We start from the raw sequence: 18,243 nt of genomic DNA, 5'->3' as shown, positions 1-18,243 counted from the left end.
GCGAGGAGCGGCTCCCGGAAGCGGAGCTGCGCGTGCGCATCCACTGAGTCCGACAAGGAGGGGGCAGGGACGGGACGTGGGAAAATGAGTACGCGTCACACGTGAGGTCGCGCATCCGATAGGCCCTTTCCAGATGGCAACAGGCCTGAGGATGAATCTGGGCGAGCTGGTTGAGTCCATGCGTTTGTGCTTCCTCTCAGTCAACTTTCGCTTACCATGGGGCAACTCTTGTCTATCGTCGCCTCAACTGGAAACTTTTCCTGCCGGCACAGTTAATGGTCCCCTGTACCATCCCGATCCTGAGTGACTACTGAGCAGCCGCAGGGACTCGGGGTTGCTCCGTGACCACGTTACTCAGTTACCTTCTTGTTCCTTGGAGAGGCGGAGCTGAATGGCCCGTGAGTGCAGTGTACTTCAGATTCCTGTGAAGGATTATGAAAAAAATGGAAAAAGTTAACTTTCATTTGAAGAGCATCTGAGATGGCGTCCCAGATAAGGAGGCACTTGAACCCCTTAGAAGTACTGTATTAAGTTATTTTGAGACTTATTTTTTTTTAATTTTTTTATTTTTTATTTTAAAATAAAAAAAAGAAATATGTTTTTAAAAAGTTATAATTTATAGATGAAAGGGTAGGGCTTTAATACAGTTTTTTTTTGTTTTTTTTTTGAAGATGGTAAACCAGGAATTGAGTACTAAAGTTTAAAGGAAAAAAAAAAAAAAAAAAAAAAAAGTTATTTTGAGACTTTAGGAGAGTGCCTAGGTGATTCCTAAAAATTCCTTTATAATGTGAAAGTAACCAAACTTAGTTTGAACTTAAAGTACTTGGTAGCTCCAGAAATTGCTTGGCACGTTACACACACTATTTCATTTAGTTATCACAACGACACTTAGGTGGGAATTGTTACTGTTTTCATTTTATAGATGAAGCAGAGAAAGGAAGAAAGATACCCAAAGTTATACTAAGTACAGAGCCAGAAATTGTAATCTTGGCAGTCTAGCTTCAGCCTATATGCCTATTACCTAACATTACAAACTTAGATCCTGTTTGAAAAGGTACTTAAATGATGAATGGGACCCATTGATACTTGTACAAACCAAAATACTGGTTTTTTTTAAATGTACAATGCTTAGCTGTTATTTTTAAAAATGATTATTTTTTATTTCTGTTAAGAAGCATTGTGGGACCAAGAATCATCTTTATAGATAAAAGTTTTTTATCTTTTTCATTAATTCGAATAGGGAGAAAACGATAAGCCCCCCTACTTAGTCAAATTGATTATTTACTTAGTAATTTTCTACGGAAGATAATGTCAAGGAACCCCAAGTATGTTGTGTGTGCGTGTGTGTGTAGAAGAAATGTGATAGCTACTAAAAAGAATTGTGTCGAGAATGATAGGTGTGTGTAGACACAATGTTTTTCATTTGGGCTCCTATTGCAGGTTAATGGGTTCCCCCCTCTTTTACATATTTTCATCTTTATTTTTTGTTATTGTCATGGTTCTTGTCAGAGGATGAAGGGATGCAGCCAGCTCCCTCTTTACTTAGTATTATAATACATTTGATTATTTGGAGATCGTCTCCTTTGAGACTTTGTTTGCATACGGAATGTAGTTGTCTTAACTTCCTACTTTTAGTGCCTCAAAGATACCCTGTGGGTCTTTGATTTTGAGTAATTGTACTGATTATTATGAGGCAAATGAATTATAAGTAACAAATACGGGGAAGTTACAAAAAATCTAGAATCTCATAATGTTATGATAATGGCTCCAGTTTTCGTGATTCATAGCTTCCTCTGCCTCCTTGTGACCTTTGCTTTCGTTTTTTTCCTCTGAAGTGTGGCCCTGGTAGAGAACAAAGATCCTTTCTTGCCTCAAATGGAAAATACACATTTCTGAATATAGTACATGCTCTCATAGCACTCTCCCTCATACATTATTTCTTCATACATTTTAGAAATAACGAAGTCCAACTCATTGAGTTCACTAGTTTTTGAAATAAGGTGAATGGTTTTTCCTGATCTCAAATAGCAAATGGAAGCAGGGCTGGGAATTTTATGTTTTCTACTGATATTTTTATTGACCTTACAATTCAAACGAAACTTTCACAAAACAGTGCTTAGAAGGCATAGTCCAAGGGTTACAATTCAAATACCCAAGAAAGCAGGGCTATAAACTTGAGCGTCAGGATGAGTGAAATACATTAGGAAGTTGTGGGAACAGTGTTAAACCTGAGGTAAATAACCACCATAAAAGACCTAAAAGAAAAACTGCCAAACCTGACTGCTTTCATTTGGTGGACAGGCTGTGAATTTACTGCCTTGGATATAGCCATTTGGATATCTTTACATCTATTGGAATGTATCAGATGTAATAGATTAAGGCAGTAGATTTTGTACTGAATAGAAATTATTGTTTGCTATCCAGCATTCTAATGTCCTTCTGTATAGGAAGGAAGCCCTTCTTACAGAAGGAAGCCCTATGCCTAGGGCTTTTAATCTCAAGAAAATGAGAAAGACTACCTTTCAAAGTGTAGGAATTTTTCAGGGCATTAGAATGCATGTATGGTATTACCAGTCCAGTGGTGGCAGGCCAGTGTGGCAAGATCCATACATGTCCTTACTTCATTCTTTGCTATTATTTCTTGCTTCTTTTGTTTTCCAAGCCTGATTTTCCAAGCTTCCTATAGATTCTGTGAGGAATATTTCCATAAACACATTTGAAGACATAGCTAGAAGGTATGTCTGCAAGCCAAGAGAGAAGCCTCAGAAGAAACCAAACCTGCTGACACCTTGATCTCAGAGTAGTAGCCCCCAAAACTATGAGAAAATAAATTTCTGTTTTTTAAGCCACCCAGTCTGTGGTACTTTGTTATTGCAGCCCCAGTAAACTAAGACAGCCTCATTAATAACAGACCAAACTATGCTATGGGTGGTAGGCAGAGACAAGACTACTAGTTTGTCTAAGTACATTTTTGTCATAAGGACAGGCCTAATTTTGCCATATAAATTGTTGATCTGTTTTATGGGTTGAGGCAGTACATATTAGGAAGTATTTTGATTTAAATAGTGAATGCTTCAAAAGTCTGACAGGTAGTCAGTCTCCTTTAATACTTTTTTTCCCTCTGAATTAAGATATTACAAAAGATTTGCCAATGTTTCAGTAAAGCTTATAAAATGTCTTTTACCTTGTCAGTTTGAATTTCAATACTGTAAACTTTCACTCCAGCCTACACTGACACAAAATTTTCTTAAGTGGGTGACTTAAGTGGGTGAATTCTCTGTTTCTATTTGAAATATTTCTTGGTGCCATTATGATAATAGTTATTATGGCATTTGTCAAGAAACCAAGATGTACGATTTCCAAATATTTTTTGCCTCATTGACACTGAAATTATTAACAATGATTTAAATCAACCATGTCATTTCCCTAGTAATAGTTTTCTAATGGCTTTTTATGTCTTTCTAAATGCAGTATAAGGGATTCCACGTCTTCCTCAGCGTATAACATCTGCTTTTTATCTTCTGTTATTTCAGTTCTTACTCCTCATTTTAGGCCAGCTTTTCCTATTCCCCACCTTCATATTCCCTCGCTAATTTTATATGCCTTAGAACTTTTCATAGTCTTATGTATGAAAATTATTTCCTTCCTACTTCACTATCCTATTTCAGGGCCCCATTTTTACTTGGACTATTGCAAGTGCCTCTTGTTTCTCTTGATCTAATTTCTTCAATGTATGGTATTACCAGTATTACATACCAGTATGTATGGTAATACATACAAAATTCTGTGAGACAGGTCTTTCCAGCAACAGATTATTCTGGAAGTCCTGGAGGGGGCCAGCAGTTGTCACTAGCAATTATAATTTCTTCACAACACATTACTCCAAAAGTAAATTTTCTAATATATGAATTTGATAGTGTCCCCTATTTTGTAACTTCTTTGAAGACCTCCCATAGACATATATATAGGTTTTAATTTGCATTGATGATTATTCTATAGCTACAATAGTTAATTTTCCTGTAATAAGCATAAACATTTTTCATACATTTATATAGTCTTAGAAGACAAAATCAAAACCCTGTAAGGAATTTTTTTTCTTCTCAGTAACTTTGTAAACTGAGACGATATTTTATTCTGTTTTCCCATAACACATTGCATATTTTCTTAAATATAGGTGCTTAATAAATGTTTATTTCAGTGGTTCTCAAATTATGCTCATATGAAAGAGTTCAGTAGGTTGGACTAAGATGATCGACTAAATTGAATGATGATGTATTTCTAGTTAACAGAAAAATATGCATTTTTTTCAATTTTAAGCTTTTTTCCCTCATAGTCATTCTTAAAAAATTAGTAGATTGCTAGCGTTTTTCAGCTAGCAACTTAAAAAAAAAGAAACAGTAATGGATCATATATTTCATGTGACTGAAAAACCTGTGTATTCAAAATAATGTGGGGACATTTATGTAAAATATGGTCTTATGTTACAGTCTTTTTGGTGAAATTAAGTTTATTAATATTTTTTAAATTTTCCCATATGACACTGCAAGTTCCAGGTATTTGCTACCTGAAAACATTTCAGAACTACTGTTTTAATGGATTGAATACCATCTTACCTTATAGCTGGATTTAGTGTCATTTATCCTTGAATCTTAAAACCTTTGAAGTGGGAAAGTTGTTCCTAAAAGAACTATCAAATTAGTTTCTTATTTTTTCTTATGAAAGCTAATTTTCTATTTCTTTTTTATAGCACACTGTATAAAAGGTCATGTTTTAGAGTCAAAATATATGGGTTAAATTTCTTCCCTTCCACTTATATAAGTGACTTTAGGCAAATTGTTGGACACCTGTAAGCTTTACTCTTCTTATATATGAGGAATAATACTGTTCCTAGCTCATAGGGCTATTGGAAGGATGAAATGATACAATGCATGTAAGTCACTTATTAGAGTACTTGGGACATGTAAACACATAATTGGTGGATACTACTATATAATTCAGGTCATAGTGTAAAGAAGCAAATAATTCAGCATTGATACATTAATTTCTAAATGAGCTTACTCCAGTAAATATGGAGAATATAAAATCAAGAGATTGGGTGACTGAATGTGGGAGCTGAGGGGAAGAAGTCAGAAAGTAGAAGAGGATCCAGGTGGCAAGCATGGGCAAGTGATCAATGTGGGTGCTAGGGAGGTTACGTAGGCCATGATTGGAATGTGTGGCCAGGGCAAGAAATAACATATCTAGTTTTGGCTCTGCTGAATTTATGGTCCTAGTGGGTCATTTATGTGGCAAAATCCAACGGTATATATTTGACTTGTAAACTCAGAAGAGTTTAGAACATGGGGGCCAATGGGAATGGATTACTTTGAGAAAGATTGTAGAGAGTCAAAAAAGAATAAAAATGTGAGGAACAATGTTTAAAAGGTAAATACAGAAAAATAAGTTTAGGGAGGAAAGTGAAAAGAGGCAACTGTGGCAGGGACCCTAGGGAGAAGAAACTTTCGGGTAATAGAGTATCAACAGGGCCTGGTAATTTTGCTTTGAGTTGGCTTAAAAAATACGGCTACTTACTTATTCCAAATTAGGATGAATCATACTGGACATCCAATTTAAGACATGGCTATCTGAAACAAGTGTATATTTCAAATTCTATTGACCTATATTTCTTTTCTTACATATGTGGATACTGTCATCTGCTGATAACTGGCATTTTTGAAGGGTCTTTTTTGTAATTATGACATTGTATTTAAGGTATTGTTGCTGTTGTTCCTTTTTTGGGTATATTCTTCCTACAGGTCTCCACGTGGCTGGCTCATTTTCATCCTACAGATACCAGCTCAAGTGGCAATTCTTCTAAACAGTTATCCCTGACCACTACATCTAAACAACTTCTACCCTCTGACCCTAGTTAATATCTATGCCATCACATATTTCACTCCTTTAATTGTAGATTTATCTTAATTTGTAATTACTTTGTGTTTTTATGTCTTCATTTCTTATTTGGGTGTCTCTTGTCCCAGAATATAAGCTTCATGGGAGCAGGAACCTTGGCCCTCATCAGGTGCCTAATGCAACCTGTTTCTTAGAGCTCAATAAATGTGCTTTTAAAAATGAGTGATGGCTGCTGGGCGCAATGGCTCGCACCTGTAATCTCAGCACTTTGCGGGGCCGAATGTGAATCACTTGAGGCCAGGAGTTCGAGACTAGTTTGGGCAACATGGCGATACCCCGTCTCTACTAAAACCACAAAAATTAGCCAGGCCTGGCAGCACATGCCTGTAATCCCAGCTACTTGGAAGACTGAGGCACGAGAATAGCTTGAGCTAGCTAGGAGCGGGAGGTTGCAGTGATCAGAGATTGCACCACTGCACTCCAGCCTGCGCAAGGAGAGAGACTCGGTCTCGGAAAAGAAAAAATAAAGAAGATGGCTGAGAACTAGAGCTGACTGAGAGTTCTTGCCCCATTTGTGCTATAAGAGTATATATAGTTTTGGTATTTATCTTATATTTTGAATATGAATTTAACAAAAGCTTCTGTGCCAAGAGGTTATGATCACTCTGATACTTCTGGGGATTTTTCCAATAATAATAGTGATGTGCTATTTGTCCCTAAGTCTAAGATTATACAATAAAGGAACAAAATTAATAGATGGCGCTTATAAGGATAAATGTCTTTAACTAGGTGTATGCATACGTTTGTAGGCACCTTTTCTTTGAGTTCACCTGATGATACCTCAGCTGCTTATCATGGAATGTGGGTTTGTAATAGTGGGGAATATGAAGTGCGCAATGTGGAAAGGAAAACGTTCCTAATATATTTACGTGTGCTGTGGACTTGAAATAGCACTTTGTCTTCTTCAGTGATGCAGATTAACAACACAAAATGAGAATAGATTTCAAAAATTCTGTGAGACAGGTCTTCTCCGGCAACAGATTATTCTGTAAGTCCTAGAGGGGGCCAGCAGTTGTCACTAGCAATTATATTTTCTGAATTAAATAGTGGAAAACAGTCTGAAATATTTATTCATGTTCATACAAAGACAAAAGGACAAAATGTTTGAAACTGAATCAGTCCTAAAATCATTCACGAAGTATAGGTTAACAACGATATGCCATCAGTATATGCAAGATAATGTGGAACCATAGTGGATGAAATGACTTCCCACCTAGGGAAGTCAGAGAGAGCTTCGTGAAAGAGGTGCTGTTTGAACTCTGGAAATAGGAGTTTCCCTAGCAGAGCAGAGAGTAGTGGGTATTGCAGGCAGAGGAAATAGCATGTGCAAATATGTGAATGTGTGAAAGTACATGGCATTTTCAGGGAATGACAATGATTTGGTGAAAATTTGTTGAGACATTTGACGAGATGAAACTAAAACATATTAGGATCAGATTTTAAAGGGCCTTATATATCATTTTAAAGAGCTTGGACTCTTTAAACTGGTTATTGGTGGGCTATTCAAGGTTTTTATAGAGATATATGATCTCAGATCTATATTTTAGCCAAGAGAAATCTGACAAAATAAATTAGAATGGGGAGAGACGAGACAGGAAAATCAATTATTAGGCTACTGCAGTAGAGTTGGAGAGGAATGATGACAGCGTGTACGAAGATGGTAATGATGATGAGAAGAAAATAAATTGAGAGTTATTTAGAAGACATAAACAGTAGGGATAAATCCATATCAAGGGATATGAGAGGTAAGAAGGAGAAGTAGGAATTGAAGATGATTCATGTTTTCTAACATGGGTAATTGGGTTGAAGATATAAAGAGCCAAATTGGAGCAAAGGAGAAGAAAAACAGAAGTTTAGTTTTGGACAGGTTGTACTGGCTTTCTAGGTGAAGATGTAGGATAAGCAGTTGAAAATACAAATACGGGTTTGGGAAAGGGATCGAGGCTAGAAACTGATTTTAGATTCATCTATAATATAGATGACAATTGAAACAATGGGAATAGTTGAGAACACCCAGGAAAGGTGAATAAGATGATAAGAGGACAGAGGTAAGACCCTTAAGTAACAGCAACATTCAGGAAATAAAATGTAGAAGTTTGTGGTAGTATAAAATACGTTCATAAAGTAATTGATACTCTTAAGAGGTGGAGCTTAATTCTTCTCCTTTTTAGTGTTGGGCTGGATTTAATGGCTTACTCCCAATAAATACAACTAAAGCAGAAGTAACAGTGTATAATTTCTATGGCATAAAAAGTACTGTAGCTTTCTCTGTCTCTCACTCGCTTGCTTGCTTTCTCTGTCTCTCTCTCGCTCTCTCTGTCTCCCTCTCCCTCATTGTTCAATCTGGTGAAATCTATTTGTCATGTTGTGAAAATACTCAAGCAGCCTGTGAAGAGATCCATGTGGTGAGGAGCCAGGGCTTCTTGCTAAGAGCCAGTGAGGAACTGAGACATCTGTAAAAAGCTAGTGACAGACTAAGACCTTTACCAACAGCCACATGGGTGAACCATTGTGGAAATGAATCCTCTAGCCCCACTGAAGGCTTTAGATTATTATGGCCCCAGACATTATCTGACTGTAACCTCAAGACAGACTCTAAGCCAGAAGGGTGTTTTCCCTTTCCCCCAAGACATTTCTAAATTCCTGACCAACAGAAAGTTTGAGATAATTAATGTTTGCTGTTTCAAGCTACTAAGTTATTGTCTATTTAATTGTTATTACTATTATTTTTGAGATGGAGTTTTGTGCTTGTTGCCCAGGCTGGAGTGCAGTGGTGCAATCTCCATTCACTGCAACCTCTACCTCCCGTGTTCAAGTGGTTCTCTTGCCTCAGCCTCCAGAGTAGCTGGGATTAAAGGCTTGAGCCACCAAGCCCAGCTAATTTTTATATTTTTAGTAGAGACGGGGTTTCGCCATGTTGGCCAAGCTGTTCTTGAACTTTTGACCTCAGGTAATCCACCCACCTCGGCTTCCCAAAGTGCTGAGATTGCAGGCATGAGCCATGGCACCTAGCCCTGTTAAATTATTTTAACTTTTATTTAGGTTTAGGGGTACATGGGCAGGTTTGTTATACAGGTAAACTCGTGTCATGAGGGTTTGATGTATAGATTTTTTGTCATCCAGGTACTAAGCATAGTATCTGATAGTTACTTTTCCGGATTATCTCCCTCCTGCTACCCTCCAATCTCAAGTAGGCCCAGTGTCTGTTGTTACCCTCTATTTCTATTGGTTCTCATTATTTAGCTCCCACTTACAAGTGAAAACATGTGGTATCTGGTTTACTGTTCCTACATTAGTTTGCTAAACATAATGGCCTCCAGCTCCATCCATGTTCCTGTAAAGGACATGATCTTGTTCTTTTTTATGTCTGCATAGTATTCTATGGTGTGTATGTACCACAAGTTCTTTATACTGTCTGCTGCTGATGGGCTTTTAGGTTGATTCCTCGTCTTTGCTAGTGTGAACAGTGCTTCAGTGAACATTCACGTGCGTGTGTCTTTGTGGTGGAACAATTTATATTCCTTTGGGTATATACCTAGTAATGGGATTGCTGGGTTGAATGATAGTTCTGCTTTTAGCTCTTTGAGGAGTCATCACACTGCTTTCCACAATGGAACTAATTTACACTCCCACCAACAGTGTATACACATTTCCTTTTCTCTGCAACCTCACCAGCATTTTTTTCTGACTTTTTAATAAAAGCCCTTCTGACTGGTGTGAGATGGTACCTCATTGTGGGTTTGATTTGCACTTCCCTAATGATCAGTGATGTTGAGCTTTGTTCATGTGCTTGTTTGCCACATGTATGTCTTATTTTCAAAAGTGTCTGCTCATGTCCTTTGTCCATTTTTTAATGTGGTTGTTTTTGCTTGTAAATTTGTTTAAGTTCATTATAGATGCTGAATATTAGACTTATGTCAAATGCATAGTTTATAAATATTTTCACCCATTCTGTAGGTTCTCTGTTTACTCTGTGTATAGTTTATTTTGCTGTGAAGAAGCTCTTAAGTTTAATTGGATCCCATTTGTCAATTTTTGCTTTTGTTGCAATTGCTTTTGATGTCTTTGTCATGAAATCTTTGCAGGTCCTATGTCCAAAGCAGTATTGCCTAGGTTGTTGATATGGTTTGGCTGTGTCCCCACCCAAATCTCACCTTGAATTATAATAATAGCCACATGTCAAGGGCGGGGCCAAATGGAGATAATTGAATCATGGGGTTGGTTTAGCCCATACTGTTCTCATGGTAGTGAATAAGTCTCACGTGATGGTTTTACAAAGGGGAGTTCCCCTGCACAAGCTGTCTTGCCTGCTGCCATATAAAATGTGACTTTGCTCTTCATTCATCTTCTACCATGATTGTGAGTCCTCCCCAGCCATGTGGAACTGTGGGTCAATTAAACCTCTTTCCTTTATAAACTTCCTTTATAAACTGTCTTTATTAGCAGCATGAGAACAGACTAATGCTGTTGTCTCCTTGGGTTTTTATAGTTTTGGGTTTTACATTTAAGTCTTTAATCCATCATGAGTTAATTTTTATATATGGTGTAAGGAGGTGGTCCAGTTTTAATCTTCTGCATATAGCTAGCCAGCTATCCCAGCACCATTTATTGAATAGGAAATCCTTTCCCCATTGCTTGTTTTTGTCAGCTTTGTTGAAGATCAGATGGTTGTAGGCATGCACGCTTATTTCTGGGCTCTCCATTCTATTCCATTGGTCTGTGTGTCTGTTTTTGTACAAGTACCATGCTGTTTTGGTTACTGTAGCCTTGTAGTATAGTTTGAAATTGGATAACATGATGCTTCCAGCTTTGTTCTTTTTGCTTAGGATTGCCTTGGCTATTTTGGCCCTTTTTTGATTTCATATGAATTTTAAAATAGTTTTTTTCTAGTTCCATGACGAATGTCATTGGTAGTTTAATAGGAATAGCATTGCATCTATATATTGGCTTGTGCAGTATGGACATTTTGATGATAGTGATTCTTCCTATCCATGAGTGTGGAATGTTTTCTCATATATTTGTATCACATCTGATTTCTTTGAGCAGTGTTTTATAATTTTTATTGTACAGACCCTTTACCTCTCTGGTTAGCTGTATTCCTAGGTATTTGATTCTTTTTGTGTCAAGCCACTAAGTCTTAGGATAATTTGTTACACAGTAATAAATAATTAACACGAAGACACTGAAGAAGAAAAGACAAGGAGTAGAAGGGAGATAAGGAAAGAGAGTTGTGTTGAGAAAACGAAGAAGAAAGAGTTTTCAGAAGAGAAATGGTGTCGAATGCTGCAGGAAAATGATCTTGATACAACTGAAGAAGCCCTTTGGGTGTGGTTAGAAGGACACTGGTGGCTTAAATGAGATCAACTTGATTGGAGTTGGTGGTGATGGAAGCCGTATTATAATGGCTAGAAAAATCAAATAGAATGTGGGAACAGTAAATATAAATGACTTAAGGATATTGGCAGTTAAACAAAGTAGATTGTGGGAATGACAAAAAGTAGGAAAAGATACATTTAAGATGGTGGGGAAGCTTGAATGTGTTTATAGATTGAGAGGCTGAAGGCATCCTAGATGCAGAAATTGTAACTGAATTATTGACAAAGCACAATCAGGGAGGTGAAAGAAAAGATAGAGAACATAGAGAGAGGTGTTCTCCTTTGGAAAGTGGAGAAAGTACCAGTCTCTGTGAGATAAGAGGAAATAGAGTATGAATTGACAAAAATATAGATATTTGTAGGTAGATATAAGCAGAGGTGAGTTTCTGTCAACAGTTGACTGTTTTTATTTTTTGAAGTGGTCATTGACTAAAAGTAAGGGGGCAGGGATTGTAGTAACTTATGAACTTACTGGGATGCATTCTGAGCCCATGTAAAATCATCTTTCCCTCCTTTTGATCTATCTTTCCACAGTACCTTTTCTCTCCTTTCCTTTCATCTCCTATTGAGTACTGCTAGAGAAAATCATCCTAATTGGTGTTTTTGATGTATTTAAATATATCCTTTTCTATGTGTTCTTGTGAGAAAAGGACTTTTAAAAAAAGGAATATACTACTTTTATTAGAGGAAAAACATTTTTGTTACTTCATTGAGGCCTGCAGAATGGTGTGGAGGAAGTAACACGTTGATTCATGACCGAATGCCTTATTGAATAATATAGCCCAATTTTCTGTGCGACTTTCTGACTCCTATTTATTACAGAAGATAAATGGCCTGCTGACTCACAGTTTATTACCTGACTTACCTGCAGTTTTTTTTTTCTTTTAACCAGCTACAATAAACGTACAAGTAAATTGGAGGGAGAACTGGGATATATTAATTCAAATATCAAGTGCAAACAAGACCCGAAAATCTACATAGCAAATGGTATCCTGCAGTTAATGGTCTCCTTTTCACATTGTGGGGCAAAAGTAGCACACACAGATTTGGAAAAGCCATTGTGTAAAAGGAGACTAAATAAATGCAGCAAACTTTATTTCATGGCTTTAATCAAGTTATTAACTTCCTATGGAAATGTAACAGATCCTCCAAATGGAATACATTTCCGATGAAAAATCAGGGAAGTTTTTCTGACATTTATGTGCAAATCCAATTTGTAATTCGTGTTTTACTGCCATATGTCAAGGCTAAAAATCAAGATACACTTTTTGTCGGTTAAATGGAAGGAAGTTTTTAAATTGCTGTAATATGAAAAATAGTTTTAATGTCTATTTGTGATATCTTTTCCTGGATAACTACAAGAATCATATAATGAGTTAAATGTTTCAAGGTGTATTCACACGTCTTACCTAATATGAGTTCCGAAAACCTGGTTTTGATGGTGTAGTTATGATAATCTCTGTTTTTGTTAGAAAACTGAGGCTTACATTAATTGTCTAGACTCACTTTTTAAGTAGAAGAGCCAGGACCCTCTTCCTACTTCAAAGTCCAGGTTTTTAAATCATTAGGTAGCACAGACTTTACTAGTGTTTGGTTTTCAGTTTGACCAGTATTTATCAACTTTCTTCTTGATACTCTGCTCGATATACCTTAGGGAAATTGTTTTTTTAAAAAAGTGATTAACTTATAACTGCAAAAATTTTTGTTTTGTAGTTTTAAATTAACTTACAAAAGTATGTATTTTTCTGTCCATAAAGTTAATTTATTAAAAAAACCTCCAGTTTTTGCATACGATATTAACTTGAGATATTAGTAAGACATAACAGTCAATTTTGCTTATTTCAGATGTTAAATTTCTTAATATTAAAAACATCATTTTTACTATGTAGGAACTGTGATTCATCGTTTTTACCAAAGGGAGTGGGGAGTAATTTTCTTTCTTATTTGTATGGCCAAACATTTTCTATACATAATTTAAACAATTCTTAAAATGATCTCCTTCAGCAAGATTTTTCAATTGCCTTTTTTTTTTTCCCCTCAAAGTCGTCTCTGGCAAACACTGCATGACATCATATTTATTATCAAATCAATCAAGTATTGTCTTCTCATATTTTACCTGCCTGAGTCTTAAGTTTTGGGTTTTATCCATATGTTTTTTTTCCTGAAGAAATCTTATTTCCTCTCATGGCTTTATTTAATAACTGCATGTAGGTGGTTCAGAAATGATTACATGTAGACTCCTTGGTTTGATTCCTGAAGTAGCAGCTCCTATTGAATCAGTGCCACTTGCCAGAGTCTTAAATGTGCTCAACCTTTATGAGCTATTCCAAATGGTAGTGAAGCCTTCTCAAATAGAGTTAGTTATTTTGCTTTTTATAGTCTCACATAATTTGTTCCTATATTTGCATTATAGGTATTGTATGCCATCTATTTTCCTATTTATCTCCCTCATCAGACTGGTTCCTCAAGGGTCGAGGGCCCATGTCAGAGTCACATCTGCTTCTCCTCTCCTCTTATAGTAACTGGTACACACACATTCAATCCATACATTCATTGAATAAATAAATGAGTGTTGAGCAACTATTCCTTTTGTATTAGTTCTCAATGGCAATGTAATGAATTCCCGGAAACTCATTGGTTTAAAACAACAAACATCTATCATCTCATACTTTTTGTCTGTTAGAAATCTGGTCTGGCTGGGTGCGGTGGCTCATGCCTGTAATCCCAGCACTTTGGGAGGCGGAGGCAGGCGGATCACGAGGTCAGGAGATCGAGACAATCCTGGCTAACATGATGAAACCTCGTCTCTACTAAACACACACACACACACACACACACACACACACACATATATTAGCCAGGCGTGGTGGCGCATACCTGTAGTCCCAGCTACTCGTGAGTCTGAGGGAGGAGAATGGTGTGAATCTGGGAGGTGGAGCTTGCAGTGAGCTGAGATTGCGCCACTGCACTCCAGCTTGGGTGACAGAGAAAGACTGCATCTCAAAAGAAAAAAAAAAGAAAAAAGAAATCTGGTCTTGGCTTACTGTGACTTCTGGCTGCAATCAAGGGGTTGCCAGGGCTGTGATCTTATCTGAAGGCTTGAATAGGGGAAGATCCACTTCTAATTTCACTTGAGTGGTTGTGGACAATATTCAGATCCTCATGGACTATTAGACTAGCTTAATCCATTTTCCAGCTGTTTTCTATAAAGAGAGACATTAAAGAGATTTGAAAAGTTGTGAAACAATGTTACCTTTCTTATTACTTTACTTTTCTGGAAAATATAGTTATTTTTCATAAGATATGCTATTATGTAAATAGAAGTGTACTAAACATGTCAACCTATTTAATAGGTTTACTATTGTTACTTTAAAATGGATATTAATGAAACTTTTCAGAATTAATTTCTAATATGGCAGGGATTGAGAGATTAACTCTCATAAACAGAAGCTCTTTGGTTTCCCAATATTTTTAAGAGTTCAGAAAAAATGGTCATGAGAACAAGTTTAAGTGCAGCTGTTATAAATGGTAAGCAACGAGTTGATCTCATAGCCTGGGTGACTGTTCTCATTTGAGCAGGCCAGGTTTGTCTGTCTGTCCTGAAGAGGTAAAAAAAAAAACTTTAGGTCTACTTCCCTTGTTTGCAGAGGCAGAGCCAATTTTCATTACATAGGTAGTCTTAGTCTATTGCTGCTGCTGTAACAAAACACCATAGACAGGTAATTTATAAATAATAGACTATAACATAAATTTATTTCTCACAGTTCTGGAGGCTGGGAAGTCCAAGGTCAAGGCACCAGCCTCTGGTAAGAATTTGCTCTTTGCGGCCGGGCGCGGTGGCTCAAGCCTGTAATCCCAGCACTTTGGGAGGCCGAGACGGGCGGATCACAAGGTCAGGAGATCGAGACCATCCTGGCTAACATGGTGAAACCCCGTCTCTACTAAAAAATACAAAAAAGTAGCCGGGTGAGGTGGCGGGCGCCTGTAGTCCCAGCTACTCGGGAGGCTGAGGCAGGAGAATGGTGTAAACCTGGGAGGCGGAGCTTGCAGTGAGCTGAGATCCGGCCACTGCACCCCAGCCTGGGCGGCAGAGCAAGACTCCGTCTCAAAAAAAAAAAAAAAAAAAAAAAAAAAGAATTTGCTCTTTGCTTCCAAGATGGTGCCTTGTTGTTGTGTCCTCACATGGCAGAAGACACAATGCTGTGTCCTTACATTGCAAAAGAGATGGAAGGGCCAGACAACTCTGTGAAGTCTCTTTTATAAGGGCATTAATCCCATTCATGATGGCAGAGACCTCATGACTTAATTACTGCCCAAAAGGCCCAACCTCTAAATACCATCAGCTTGGGGTTTAAATGTCTGTATTTTGGAGGAATACAGACATTCAGAGCATAGCAAGTGTTCTTATCAAAGTCATGCTTGTGGTCTTTCATTGTGTGGTTAAGATCAGTGTTGTACTGCAGCTTACCATTTGACTTTTGACATTTTTTGTAGCTAGTATTGGTTCATAAAAGTGGATTGATAAATTTTCAGAAATTGTGTGCCCCAGCCATGAAAAAGCCATTATTAAAAAACTAAATTATTCAAATGTACAAGAAAATAATTTGTATTGTTAACAAAGGTAATGCATATCAGCATTATCCATGCTCTTGAGGTTATGTCTATTGTATCTGTGTAGTAGAAATATTACATAATTATGTGCTACTGCACATCTCTTTCCAACTCTGTGCTCAGTGATGTCAAATGGTTAGCTTGAAATCAACTGCAATGGGAACATTTACAACATGGAAACAGGCAAATCCTACAAATTAGAGTTATTTTTCCCTCCTCTTTCCCACAGAACTCGTTGGTTAACATACCACTGAATATGATCATTTTTTGATACATTGAATTTTGTTCCTCTGATGTTTATACTCCCCTTCATTACTGGTAGAAAATTTTGTCTTTCTTCTTTCTCAAGACAAATTTTTATTACTTGATAGAAAGGAGATGTTGCTTGCTAATAGCTTGCCTTCTTGGATTTTGTTTAATGGAGAGAGCTTCTGAAAAATATTCAGGATAGAGGAGAAAGCTGAATTCCTTTGATGGAAATGAGTGAGGGAAGATAAATTCCCCAAAACTGAGACTAGAGCTTTATGACTACCAAGAATAGTGGTGATCCACGCTATATTCTCTGACAGTACCCGCAGGAACTGGCAAGACAGTTGAGTGGTTTAACTTTGTGTTTCTCCTGGGCCCAGGGCAACGGGACTCCCTGCTTTGACAAATATTCCTGCACTGAAGTTTGACATGGGATAAGCGGAGCTGTCTTCCTTTAGGGACTGACTGTATTAGTCTGTTTTATGTTGCTTAAACAAAATACTTGAAACTGGATAATTTGTAAAGAAAAGGAATTTATTTCTTATGGTTGTGGAGGCTGAAAAGTCCAAGGTTGAGGGGCTGCATCTAGTGAGGGCTTTCTTACTGGTGGGGGCTCTCTGCAGAGTCTCAAAGTGACACAGGGTGAGGGTGTTGAATGTGCTAACATGGTAGCTCAGGTCTTTTTTCCTTTTCTTATAAGGCCACTAGTTCCAATCCCATGATAACCTATTAATCCATTTACCTTTTAACCCATTGATTCATGAATATATTAATGTATTTATGAAGGCAGAGCCCTCATGACACATTCACCTCTTAAAGGACTCACCTGTCAACACTGCCACTTTGCGGATTCAATTTCAACATGAATTTTGGAGGGTACAACTATTGAAATTATAGCAGGGACTAAGTGACCTTGGAAAATGAGATATCAAAGGAGAACATGATAATGCAAGATGAAAGGATGCTTGTGACCTCTTAGGACCTAGGTTGAATTTCCTGCTGGCCTGTGTGATGGGCACTTGGAGTTGGAATTAATTTGATTTAAGTAAAATAAAAGAAATTTGATATTTCTTGCATACCTGTTTATAGTTGAAAATACCATTCATACCTATTTTATCCATGAGAGTTCTCCAGGGAAATAAAATTAATTAATTAGTTTCTTTAGTTTTGGATTGCTTCATGTGTTTTTGGGGGCTGATGAGTCTGAAAATGTGTAGGGCAGACCAGAAGGCTGGAAATTCAGGCAAGAGTTGATAATGCAGTCTTGAGTCAGAATTTCTTCTTCTCTGAAAAACTTTGGTTTTGCTCTTATAAATCTTTTATTATTATGGTTACCTGTATATTTGCTTTTGTCACCATAGACAAAATAAAAAGGATATCAAAATGTCCACAAGGAAAAAATAGGAAGAATAAAAACATCAAGCATTTGCTAGTGCCAAGTTTTGTAAACTAAAATTCTTTTAAAAACAGATTTTTTAAAAAACAAAATTGTATTTACTTAAGGTATACAGCTTTTTTTTTTTTTTTTCAATAGCTTTTGGGGTACAAAATGGCTTTTTGTTACATGGGTGAACTATATGGTGGTGAATTCTGAGATTTTAGTGTACCCATCACCAGAGTAGTGCACATTATACCTAAAGTGTGGCTTTTTATCCCTAGCCCCCTTCCCACCCTCATACTTTTGAGTCTCTGAAGTCCATTGTGTCACTCTGTATGCCTTTATTTACTCATAGCTTAGATCCCACTTATAAGTGAGGGCATGTGGTTTTTGTTTCCAGTCCTGTGTTACTTCACTTAGAATAATGGCCTACAGCTCCATCTAAGTTGTTGCAAAAGACATTATTTCGTTCCTTTTAATGGCTGAGTAGTATTTCATCGTGCATATATACCACATTTTCTTTATCCACTCATTAGTGGATAGGCATTTAGGTTGGTTCCACATCTTTGCAATTGTGAATTGTGCTGCTATAAACATATGTGTGCAAGTGTGTTTTTCATATAATGACTTTTCCTTTGGGTAGATACCCAATAGTGGGATTGCCAGATTGAATGACTG

The 18,243-nt window shown here is 37.1% G+C and overlaps 1 protein-coding gene across 4 annotated transcripts in view; it reads left to right on the top strand.

Annotated features, from left to right (window-relative positions):
* The first annotated feature begins 110 nt into the window (after positions 1-110).
* Positions 111-18,243, top strand: part of LOC106992658 (uncharacterized) — a 377,390-nt gene continuing 359,257 nt past the window's right edge. For 3 of the 4 annotated variants that reach the window (XR_013402075.1, XR_013402074.1, XR_013402073.1), the window contains exon 1: positions 111-398. Coding sequence is in view for 1 of the 4 variants with exons in the window: in XM_077957302.1 (XP_077813428.1) it covers positions 481-519 (39 nt within the window). In the remaining 3 variants the exon portion in view is untranslated. Of the gene's footprint in view, positions 520-18,243 lie in introns of all 4 variants that reach the window. The other variant, XM_077957302.1, reaches the window with a different exon arrangement.

This window comes from Macaca mulatta, chromosome 12, assembly GCF_049350105.2.
Source record: "Macaca mulatta isolate MMU2019108-1 chromosome 12, T2T-MMU8v2.0, whole genome shotgun sequence".
Lineage (NCBI taxonomy): Eukaryota > Metazoa > Chordata > Mammalia > Primates > Cercopithecidae > Macaca > Macaca mulatta.
This window is presented reverse-complemented; position numbering and strand designations above follow the sequence as displayed.